Source organism: Oncorhynchus tshawytscha, linkage group LG11, assembly GCF_018296145.1.
Source record: "Oncorhynchus tshawytscha isolate Ot180627B linkage group LG11, Otsh_v2.0, whole genome shotgun sequence".
Lineage (NCBI taxonomy): Eukaryota > Metazoa > Chordata > Actinopteri > Salmoniformes > Salmonidae > Oncorhynchus > Oncorhynchus tshawytscha.
In genome coordinates, this window is record NC_056439.1 from 11751522 (window position 1) to 11763893 (window position 12372).

General features: G+C 42.5%; 1 protein-coding gene across 1 annotated transcript in view; it reads right to left on the reverse strand.

Annotated features, from left to right (window-relative positions):
• Positions 1–5840: 5840 nt before the first annotated feature.
• The window catches only part of LOC112234469 (neuromedin-K receptor-like), a 31859-nt gene continuing 25327 nt past the window's right edge, over positions 5841–12372 (reverse strand). Inside the window, exons 3-4 of the mRNA XM_042330588.1 lie at positions 8257–8453; positions 5841–6625 (exon numbers count right to left, since the gene is read on the reverse strand). Of these exons, the coding sequence (XP_042186522.1) occupies positions 6325–6625; positions 8257–8453 (498 nt within the window). The 3' untranslated portion in view covers positions 5841–6324. The remainder of the gene's footprint in view (positions 6626–8256; positions 8454–12372) is intronic.

Consider the following 12372-nt stretch of genomic DNA (forward strand, 5'->3'; position numbering starts at 1 on the left):
CCTTGGGGGTATTCGTACCTATATATGACATGCGAGGGTTAGGTTAGTAAACATGCTGGAGCTAGAACCTCATTGTCGCGCGTCCTTATTTTAGATCATACTACATGGTGTCAGAAGTGGTTTTAGAATTGACATAAACGTGAAGGACGTACCAAGTAAATCATACATTCAGGCTGTTTCAAAGCAGGGAGGGCACATTGTTGGAGATAAAACAGCGCATATCATTATTGTGCTAGCTAACGAGCAAAGACAAAGTTACTGCTAAGCAACATGTTGCAAGAGGAAGAAGCTGGCGGGATTTCAGGGTTTGCGACACCAAGTTCAATGGGCTCTGGCGCAAACACGGACAGGCCAGTGGCTAGTGCTGACAGATTTCGCATTAGTCCCCTGCAGAATATGACTTCACACGTGACCAGTAGCCCCTACCATGCACAGAGTAATGGTGAGGCAAAGAGAGCTGTGAAAACAGTCAAGGGACTGCTGAAAAATAACAAGGATCCATACAGGGCTCTGTTAGCTTACAGAGTTACACCACTACATCATGGGCCGTCGCCCGCCGAGCTCCTGATGGGCAGGAGGCTGCGTTCCCCATTTCCTGTCTCGCAGGCTCAGCTTAAACCCCGATGGCCTAACAGGAAGGCCTTCGCTGAGAGGGACAAACGGCAGAAACAAACACAAACTGGAGACTTCAATCGGAGACACCGTACTATGGAGAAGCCAGAGCTGACCGAAGGTCAACGCGTGTGGATTACAAACTCAAAGACACTAGCAATAGTGCTGAGGAAAGCGGATGCCCCACGCTCCTATGTGGTGGACACAGGCTCAGAAGAGGTACGAAGGAACAAAACACACCTCAGAGCTCTACCGGCCACACAGACTGAGGCCACAGAAAATGCACAAAAAGATGGTGAAGGAGAGAGAATGCTCACAGAGCCACAAACGTGCCCAAAAAGGGATGTGAAGCCACCAGATTGGCCGAAAGACTATGCTACGTGAAGAGAAAACATACTGTTGGGGACCATACCCAGCAAAAAGAGACTGTACCTAAGTTAATGTACATACTGTGTGATTTAATGCTTTCATACTGTTTCAGGATGGGAAGTAGCATGTTAGAGAATAATACTGGTTTCCAAATTGCATTTCAGTTATGCTTCAGTGGTTATGCATGTTGAGTTCTTGTTCATGGGAGAGGGGAAGATGTAGTAGGATGTCCCTTGGGGGTATCCATACCTATGTATGACATGCGAGGGTTAGGTTAGTAAACATGCTGGAGCTAGAACCTCGTTGTCATTCGTCCTTATTTTAGATAATACTACACTAAACACAAATGCTTCATTTGTAAATGATGGAGTCCTGGAGTGTGCCTTAAAAATATTTAAAAATAAATAAAAATAAAAGGTGCCATCTGGATTGCCTAATATAAGGAATTTGAAAGGATTTATACTTTTACTTTCGATACTTAAGTATATTTTTGCAATTACATTTACTTTTGATACTTAAGTATATTTAAAACCAAATCCTTTTAGACTTTTAGTCAAGTAGTATTTTAGTGGGTGACTTTCACAACTACACAATTTTCATGTAAATACCACAGAATGTCGACACAGCATCAACAAGAATAATTAGTAGGGACACCTATAATAAAGAACAAAACTATTTTATTTACAGGATCACGTTAAACCAAACACGTTACATAAACATTGACAAAGTCCACGTTGTGACGAAAGTCAACCAAAACTCCACCAGTAGGTCATAAATAGCTAACACAAAAGTGTTCACAATGTACAGAATTGAATGGATTGATTTATGATTACAAGTCTTAAATTGGTAAGCCCTGTGCTACTGTTATCACTGTGAAACACTGCAAGTTATACACATGCTGCTGGTCACTCTTCATATGGCGCTTGTAAATGTACATGTGCCTAACTACATAAAACACTTTTCAATCTGAGCAAACAGGATTCTCCACGTGTACGTTTCGTCAATTTGGAATGTATTACAATAAAGTCAGTTAAATTCAATATTTTGGGTTGTGCAGATGTAAGCATTCGTGATAAGAGCATAGACAGAACCTTGACATTGAGCTTAAACAATACTGTTTAGTACAGGCTGGGTTCACATACCCAGACTAAGCCTATTCAAAGGAACATCTGATTCCATGAATGAACTTCATCTGGGTCCATGAAACTGGCCCATTAAAATCAAACTTTAGAAGTTATGCAGAAATACTTTGTACCGCATGCATAAGCATCACATGAAAACTTTATAAGCACTACATGAACATTCATAATATCTTACGCCAATGTTACATCACCACACAGCATATGTCAACTGGGAGTTGGTTGCATAGCGTATGCTGCCTTTAGCACGGGGTGTTTGTGAAGCTGTTGTGACTGATTGCACTGTGGTATATCCTTATCCAGGGCCCTTTGCAATTAAGTCTTGTCACATCAGTTAATCTGGACAACTGCAAAGCAAAAAGACCTACCATTTGATAGAGGCACTATTAGTTATACATTAAACTTAAAACACCGTCTTCAGTAACATAAATATACAATGGACGACTGACATCGCAACAGTTTTTTTTTCTTTCCGTATTTTCTTGATGTATCAAACCATATCTTCACGAATAACACTATCCCCCCCCAAAAAATGGGATTGAATGATAAATACAGGAGCTAAGACGCATCATGACAACAGGTAATGAAATACATGACCTCTTTACATTCTTTCATAAAGGCTTAGAACATTCTGTTGGCATACTCCAGAAAACACTACACCAGACATACCTCATTAGAAATGTCAGAATGTTGACACGTTATAGGACAACCTGTCCCTAAATCTTAGACAATACGTCATTATAATGACATAAGAGTAATATGTCATCGTAAGTGATATCCAAGTAATAAATCAGATTTGGTGACACATAACTACAATGGTTGAATACATCATTATAGTGACGTAAGTAATGTCACTAAGTGATATACATAGAAAATTAAGCTTAAGTGGCATATAACTACAGTGGTTTTAACGTCATTATCTTTACATATTCTGGTAAGACCATGTTGACTTCACGTCTGGGGTAAGGAAACATTGGAGATATCCTCACAGAATGGCAATATTAAACTGAATCTAGACGGATTTCACTGTAATATATGCATTTACATCACTATCAAATCAACTGGTCACATTAGCTCATTTCAAAACAAACAAAAGTGCGTGTCATGAAAAAAACATCTAGAAATGTCTTTGATCAAAGTTACAATGCTCTTATTATCTTTTGATTAACCGACTCATTGACGTTTGGTATCATGCTCAAGTATTAAACTAAAGAACTACATTTTCATCACTTGTGATGCAACCTGTCACAGCGATGCAACCCCATTGATATATGAACGCTATCGAACGTGACTTGTTGTGTATACAGTTTGTTACCTTTAACACCGGCAAAAAGCAGGAGGATTTTTTTTCTTCTCCCCCCCCTTCACACAGCTGTGATTTTCATGTTATCTTTAAGGCAAGCTGAGGGCCACAGGTGGGTAGTCTGTCATATGGACAGAGAAAAAAAATAATACAACACTTCACCGTCTACAAAGGCCTTGGGGGGGGCCAAGGTGAGACCGGTGCCTCAGGCTTTGAATTATCTTTGCCCCCTGAGGGAGTTTGCAGGAGACCCCCTATCAGACAGTCGTGGAACCTGAGCTATGGCACGTAATGTCATTATACTGCACTGGGCTGTTGGGTATAACACGGCTCGCTCTCATTGGTCAGGGGAAGAAATACCCTAAACCAAACATGGTTGTTCTCTTGGCGTGTCGAGCCAAACATGACAAAAGCTGAAGAGAAGCCTAGTGCTAGTGCCAGCACTTGATTTAAACCCTGAAGGATCACATGCATACACATACATAGTAGGCGCACGCAAGCACACACACACACACCCAGGGAAGAAATACTACCCCTTACTGGAAGTGATGGGATGGCAACCCTCTTTCACTATGGCATCCATCTAATTGATGGCCCAAGGTTTTACCTAACATCTAGATTCTAAACACTGTGGTCATATAAACCCTGCACTGTGGATGCACACACACACACACTGTGATCATGAAAACTCTGCTCCGTGGGCACACGCACGCACAAGATCATCTAAACACCTCCTTGTGGGTATTTTGTTCAAAGCTACAGTACTATATGTAAGTGCAATGCAGGAGGTGACGCACTTCCCAATGGGAATATGAAAGCGAAAGAAAAGTAGTAGTAAAAACTGTCTGCTATTTTAATTCCATTCCGCAACAGTTTTGCCTGCAAATGTTTTCTTATTTGAAAGCGTGCATAACCACAAAGCTACTCAAACATAGAAAAATATGGATACTGCTTTAAAACATTAGCAGTAAAAAAGATTTACGCTGTACTAAGCATTCAGATTCAGATCAATGACCGCCGCTTTAAATAAACAATTAGCTAGTTATTTATGTGCAAATTTGTGTAATCGTTAAGTTTGCTTTTTTGCTAATGGTGACCTAACGTTGACCATGTTGGAGGAAAAACAACGTGCATACACACTAACACTTAACACGGAAATCACTAAGTTGCTATAGAGGTTACAATTGGGGCATAATGGAGGTATCAGGTATGAAGGTAAGATCCAGATGCAGACCACTTCGAATAAACAATAGTTCAATATCCAACAGGGGCAGACAATAGACAGGTCAAGGCAGGCGGGGGTCAGTAAACCGGAGGTGGGGCAACGGTACTGGGTGACAGGCAGAATCAGGGTAAGGCAGAGGTCGGTAATCCAGAGGGGGGCAAAGGTACAGGTCGGCAGGCAGGCGGGCTCGGAGTCAGGACAGGCAAGGGTCAAAAGCAGGAGGGCGAGAAAAGAGAGACTGGAAAAAGCAGGATCTGAGACACAAAATGCCGGTTGACTTGAACAAACAAGACGAACTGGCAACAGACAGAGAACACAGGTATAAATACACAGGGGATAATGGGGAAGATGGGCGACACCTGGAGGACGGTGGAGACAATCACAAAGACAGGTGAAACAGATCAGGGTGTGACAGGAGGGATAGATGGGATACTTCGGTCATTCTATACATGATGTAACTACATGACATAAGACTTTGTAGAATCTGTAGTGCTTATGAAGACTATATGTATGCCATATGAAGCCTTTATAAATTGTAGTTTGTTTAAACTGGGACCAGTCATTCTATACATTACGTAAGACTACAGCTAAATACCACTGCTACAAATGGTAACTATGGACACACTACCTAAAGATATAGGTCGCTCCCCAAAAATGCATTCTCTCTGGTATCTAGCAGGCATATATCTAAAAGTGCTGTAATTTCTAAATGGTTCACTCGATAGGGACGAATGTACCCTCACATTAAAGCTGACAGTCTGCACATCCAAAGTGCTGGTGTACATAGCCAAAAACAACAAAATTGTCACTGTCCCAATACATTTGGAGCTGAGTGTACAAAACATCCAGAACACCTTCCTAACATCCCTGTAAAATGCGTTCGACACCTTGAGACACTAGGTGTCGAACGCTTTATACAGGGATGCTGGCCCATGTAGTCTCCAATGCTTCAAGTTGGCTGGATGTCCTTTGGGTGGTGGACCGTTCTTGATACACACAGAAAACGTTGAGCATGAAAAACCCAGCAGCGTTGCAGTTCTTGACACAAACCAGTGCGCCTGATAGCAACAATCATACCCCGTTCAAAGGCACTTAAATCTTTTGTCTTGCCCATTCACCCTCGGAATGGCACACACACACACAATCCATGTATCAATTGTCTCAAGGCTTAAACATCCTCCTTTAACCGGTCTCCTCCCCTTCATCTACACTGATTGAAGTGGATTTAATATGGGATCATAGCTTTCAACTGGGTTCACCTGGTCAGTCTATGTCATGGAAAGAGCAGGTGTTCATAATGTTTTGAACACTCAGTAGCCTTTACATTCAGGGTGTTACTTGGCCAGGCATTTTTTGTATATTTTTTCGTATGCATGTTTTTATATACAGTACACTCAGTATTACAGACCGTACAACAATATGTTATCTAATGGTTATATTTGACAATGAATTCCTGCTTCTCATCTAACATGTGTTTTCTGCCATCTTCTCTGAACTCTTTGAAAAGTGTGTGTTTGCATGTGTGTGTATTGACAGGGACAGCATGTCTTGTATGCATGTTTGCAATGTCTACCTGTTTTTGCATGTACTGTACACAGTATAAGTTACCACTCTATACATGCCTGTGTGTGTGAACACATGCCAGTGTGTTTGTCTGCTTTCTCGTATGCCCTCCTTTAGGAGAAGTCCTCAGCCTCAGCACTGGGGGCGCAGCCTGCCTTGGCCCCGTTCCTATTGCAACCAAGCCCGTTTTCTACTCTAGGGTTGACGTAGCTCTTCTTCCTGGCCTGGTTCTGGTTGTTTGTTCTGTCTACAGGGTCATACACCACTACCACGGCGGTATCCATGCGAGACAAGGTGTACATGCTGCTCCGGCGGGCCGGGTGGAGGCGCGTGGCCCTCAGCTCCAGCTCGTCATAGCTGGACACCTGGACAAAGGGGCACCAGCGGAACACCTGCTTGAAGCCAGCCCGGAACCTGGGGGGAGAAGGGGCGAATAGAGAGGGGGCCAGGGGTGTGAATGACATGATTTTGACGTGATGACGTGATTTTACAAACGGGGTGGTGTTCAAGGGCACGCTGTTGTGAAATGTTTTCCAACGGAAAAGGAAAATCTGTGTTCCTATTGGAAGAGTTAAAGTAGCACAGTACCCATGCCACCACGTTTCCAAAACATTTTCCACCAACTGAACACAATCCAGGTTTTCATATGGCAGGAGTAAACAAATTACATACCAATGTATACAGTGCAGGGAGGTTGAAGAGAGAGTTGTATAATGACATAAAACATCAACCGAAAGCACACAGACAAACAATTAAAAAATAAACTAAATATAAATCGACTGCAACATACACAGCCCTGTGTTCTCCATCAATTTAAAGTCAGCTAATGACCCAGACAATAAACAAATAAATACTTAATACAGTACATAAATACATCAAATAAAAAAATGTATAATAGAATAGAGTCCTGTCCAGGGGTATACTTCAAGCTGCTTCACCTCTACCGAAAAAGGCTCCTGCCCTATTGGCCATTTTGGCTCAGACAAGGCTTACTTAACAATAGCCAAGAAAGATTTAAATGCTGTTTTTATATATACACATCATGAAGGGGGCAAAGCAACCCCACAGCACATCCTTCATGAATAGCCCGATTGTGTTGATGGTAAGAGTGCTATATATGTGCTTTAGATAATTGCCTGCGTGTACCTAAGTGCACTGGGGAGCTTCATTCACAAGCTAGCATTCATCAATGCTCAGACTCTGGATTCAGAGCACTGAAGCTCCTTCAAGGGAGTTCTTGCTCTGTATTTAATTTGGTTATGAGATTTCTGAGGCCGGGCAAAGGAAAGACTAAGGCACAGAGCTTGTCTCAATGGATATACAATTGCCATGCTCTTTTCATGGCATTAGGATTAATTGACCATGGAAATACAGCTACGTGTGTGTAGGTTTGTGTGAGTGTGTGTGTACACGAGGTGACGCTGAGAGGGTCTTATAGGACTACACCTGACGTCATACCTCCAGGTTCTGTACCTGCATTGTTCCTGTTTGCAGAAAGAATGAGTCACACAGGCACTGAGTGGTTTAAAGAACATTGTTCAAAAATCATACAATGGTAACCAATTTAAAACCATGCTTTGATTTCCAGGTCTCGTCAGCATTTCTTAACGATGTCCTCGAAGTAGCTTTACTTTCAATCCTCAGTCCCTAAAATTGTTTCGTTTTTTTTTTGCATTTTCAAGAGTGCATGAAAATCACAAAAGGACATGTTATCAGGATTGCCATGACCTGGACCTTTATTGAAGCACATGTCTCTCGTCCAGTGTTTGGAGGATTACCGGATGTTCAAAGCTTCGACATTCTAATGCACCTTAGTTGTTTTTCAAGGATTGTTATGAACCTATACAGAGGCAGGCCAAAAGCATACATATAATTTCCATGCCCTTTCCAACCATCGACCATGAAAATATAGCCACATGGGTGTGTGTGTGTGTGTGTGCGCACATGCACCTACGTTTGCACGCACACGTGGATGGATGTACCTCTGCCCGTGCCTGCTCCCATTTCTGCTTGCCTGCCTGTGTGCACGTGTGTATTCTCCTTACCTGCTGTTGAGGCAGCAGTAGATGATGGGGTTGTACATGGTGGAGCTCATGGCCAGCCACAGCACTGACAGGTAGACCTGCTGGATGGACTTCCACCTCATCAGAGCCTTGTTGAGGCCCGTCGCGATGAAGTAGACGTGGTACGGCAGCCAGCAGAGGGCGAAGGTCACCACCACGATGATCATCATCTTGACCACCTGGAGGTGAGGGAGGGAGATGCGAGGTAACATTAGTTCAATTCTCGTTCAACCCCGTGAGGCGAGCTGTCTGGACACTGTGTGGCATCTGCTGATAAACAGACACATTCTCCTGCCACTCGATCAGCCAGACAAATTAAGCTAATTAGCCTGTAAAGTGCACTCTGCGGTTATTATTCTGTGGAGAGCAGAGAGAGAGCTGTCTCTCCTTCATTTGGAGAAGGGAAATGAAGCTTTAGCCTGCGGTTTCCCTTCTTCCAGTGTGTGTGCTTTAATGAGCCAGGTAGGAGCTCTGACTAGCTGGAGTGTATATGAGTAAACTTACAGGCTACAATGATCAAAGATAATAGGCCAGGGTTAGGGAAGAAGTGCATCAGAGTGAAAAAGCCCTGTCTGTGTGTCTGCTCTTTGCACTTTTCAAAACTAAATGTATGTTACTATAGATATATAAATAAAGTGGTGGTTAGATATCTTGCTTAAAAAAAAGAAAACACCCCAGTTCACTGGCCTTTTTAAACCTTAATTTTCTTCAGGGAGAAAATGGTGACAAAAACACCGTTTCTGAAAGACACAACAACACGGTTGAAATGGGAAGAAGTGAACTCCAGCTTTCAGTTTCCTATCACCAGTTGGTGGTATTCTGTAGTCTGCACCACAATCCCAGAAGTATTTCAGAGACTGAAGACGTTTCTCAGGGTCGATACTCTTCACACTAAGGGGTGATCTTTTCTCCAGGTGGGAGTCAGATCCGACAGGCAGGAGATAATAACAGAGCTTCTTAATGCGAGTGTGCGTGCACCGCGCATGCGTTTGTGTCCACTGTGGAAAGACTGCACATCTCTCTTCTCCTCAAAAAGGACCTGTGGCCTCGAAGATTAAAGAAACGGAGGCTGACCATTCAGCCTACCGAGAGACTGGCAGGAAAGATCTTAGCCCCCCTTTGAATCCCCAGGACATGGCTTCTCTTCTGAAGAGAGAGCTTGGATTTGTCCCAAATGGCACCATATTCCCTATATAGTGCGCTACTTTTGACCAGAGCCCTATGGGTTAGGTTAAATAGGTAGCAATTTTGGACAAAGCCCTTAGCTTTGTGTAGGTAGACTGCACAATGGTGTGGTTGTTAGATGGTGGTAGGAGTTGTTATCGCAAACGTAAAATATGGTCATGCTCAAGGTTGAATGGACTTGTTCAAAAACTGATGAGCATCAAGGAAAATCTACACCTAAAGACTTACTGGATCAGTAAGTGTACGGTACAAAAGCAGCAATGTCACTGTCAAATTAAAAATAATACTGAAAACGGTTGAATATTGAAAGATAGGTAGATTTCCTGAATAAAGCAATCTTCCCACGTCCTGTAGCATTGTGGATACAGGTAGCGTACACAGTGACAGGTGTGGTCTGTCTGTCTCTGGACGAGCATGGGAAAAGAGTTGGCTGTCTTCAACAGAAGGACTTTTCATTAAGGCTCAGAAAAGCAAAGTTCAGAGTGCGCCACACGACTGAGCCCAGACAGGCAGAGAGCAAAAAAATGAAGGAAAACCACCCGGAGAGAACTAAAATACAATACAAATGTTCCTCATCTCTATTTCTGGCAGCCAATATGGAGTGACAAAAGTTCACGGATGCCTGCACAATAATTGAAACAAGGCAAGATAATCTTATATTTCTCATGTCCATGACGTGAAATGGTACTTGTTTTCTTTCTGCCCTTGATTGAGCTTGTGTGGCTTGATGGAGCCATTGGAACCAATGCAAACGCTACCCAACCTGGCACTCCCGGCAACGCCAAACTAAACTCTCAAAGTATTTCAGTGAAAACAAATATTATTCAAACCCAGGTCTGGCTGGCATATCAATGGTATTGTACCTAAGGACAGTACATTAAATGTGTTGTTTTCAGTGTTTCTTGGAAGGATAAGGAAGCAATTACTAGCATACCTAGTAAAATGCCAGTCACTGCCCGTGGCTACATGTGGTCATGTCTTATAATAACCAATGGAAACAACGGTCATGTAGTCAACATGTCCCAGACAAATGTGGTGTCCCAAATGGCAGCCTAATTCCCTTTAAAGTGCACTACTTCTGACCAGTTGAGGACAGCAAATGAGACAGTTGATAAGTCAGGGTTTTTAAGTGTTAGTAAGATAAGCGGACAACAGCCATTTTCAATCACAGGAAAATAATCACATCAGATTTTTCCAGGACAATCGTTTTTTGTAATCTGAAAGAACTGTTACTCCTAGCAAATAACAGCAACACACACCTTAAAGAAGTGTTTACACTTAAATATCAGGAAATATAGATAATTGAGTCTATTTTCTCCTTTTCCATGTCAGTAAGCGGAGATAACAATGGAGGATGGTTGTTCTCTGACAAGGAGAAAGGACATTTACTTGCTAGAGGACACTTGTGGCTAAAATGAGAGGACAGCTCAACAAAACAAAAGCCTGTGGCGTGGGAGAAAACTAGAGAGGTCACAGAATGTGCTAGTAACACTACTGCTGGGCTGGTTAGCGGGAGCAATATGGATTCTGTCTATGTTAAGTGGGTTTGGTTCCCTGTTAATAATATGTACGCTATGAAGATAAAGAGCTAGGGGATGTATCGACCACTGGGTAAAAAAATACAGACACAGTCACAGCAACAAACACATGCGAGCGCACACTCACAAACACATAAGAATGCATACTAATGTGCACGCACGAGGACACACACACACACAGCAGCTCAAAACTAAAATGGAAAGTACAGTGTAACCCAGAACCAGCTGAATGAACCATCATTCATCACAATGAATATCCTAGTAAAAAGCAAATGAAGTGGCATCTCGCGCAACACTCGAGCACACACATTGAAGAGCAGGGGAGCTAGAGACTCAAAAACAAGTGAGGATAAATACAACCTAAAAGCCTGCGGAGCTATCAAGAATGGATCAGGTATGCATTCATTCAAAGGGAGAGGAGTGGGACATATTTACTCGTAAGTGCCACTCGCCGTAGGGTGGCAGGGAAAGAGCGTTGGGTGCCGCAGAAAGAGTAACTGTCTGATTAGGTAGGTGATGAGGTGGGTTGATTATGCCTCATTTTTGCACTCCCCATTTACGCAATCTGAAGCAACCGCCTGCTGTCAGCAATCATTAGTGTTGGTGGTGACTCGGTTACCCATGACCCCTTGCAGGCACACACGCACACACACAATCCCCCATACAGGGTTTTGACGACCTGGTGGTTTTTTTTTTTTTCTCTGCTAGACCTGGGTAGAAATAGTATTTGTTTACTTTCAAATAGAGCATTTGAAGTGTACTTGTTTGAGCTTGAGCCTTGTTCAAGGGAACCAATGAAGTAGTCCCAACCAGCCAGACAACCAATCTCATGGCACTCCAACTATGATTCAAACAGTACGTGCCCAGTGGGTTTCTTCTAATGGCCTATCGCTGCCTCCGGAACTCCGATGAAAATGTTCGGAAATAGTGTTTAAATGGTCCGTTTTCCATGCAATTCTCTGAAAAAAAAAAACCTTTGGTTTTAGGGTCCACTGATTGCGAGGTAAAACAAACACCAACCTCATCACTGTAAGCTGGGTAAGTTAAAGGGTGTTTTTAAACCTCAAAAGGAGTCTCTGTTGAGATGAGCACTTTCCAGGCCATCTGTTATGTAGACTTTAGAAAACTCTTAAGAGAGAGGAATGTTCAGTGCAGTCCATTTTCATGTTTTTATTTCCTTTGCATATAAGAACTAAGATAGTGGTTATTAAATGCAATTAAGAAAATAAATGGCCAACTCATTCCTTGAGGCCTTCAATAGCAATTGACCTTTTGTCTTTTTGGTTTTAAAGGCTCATTTGTTCAAAGAAAAAAAAACTGTAGCGAAAAATGCTCTTTCAAAAACATATATGCAACTGATGTGAAAGACTGTACA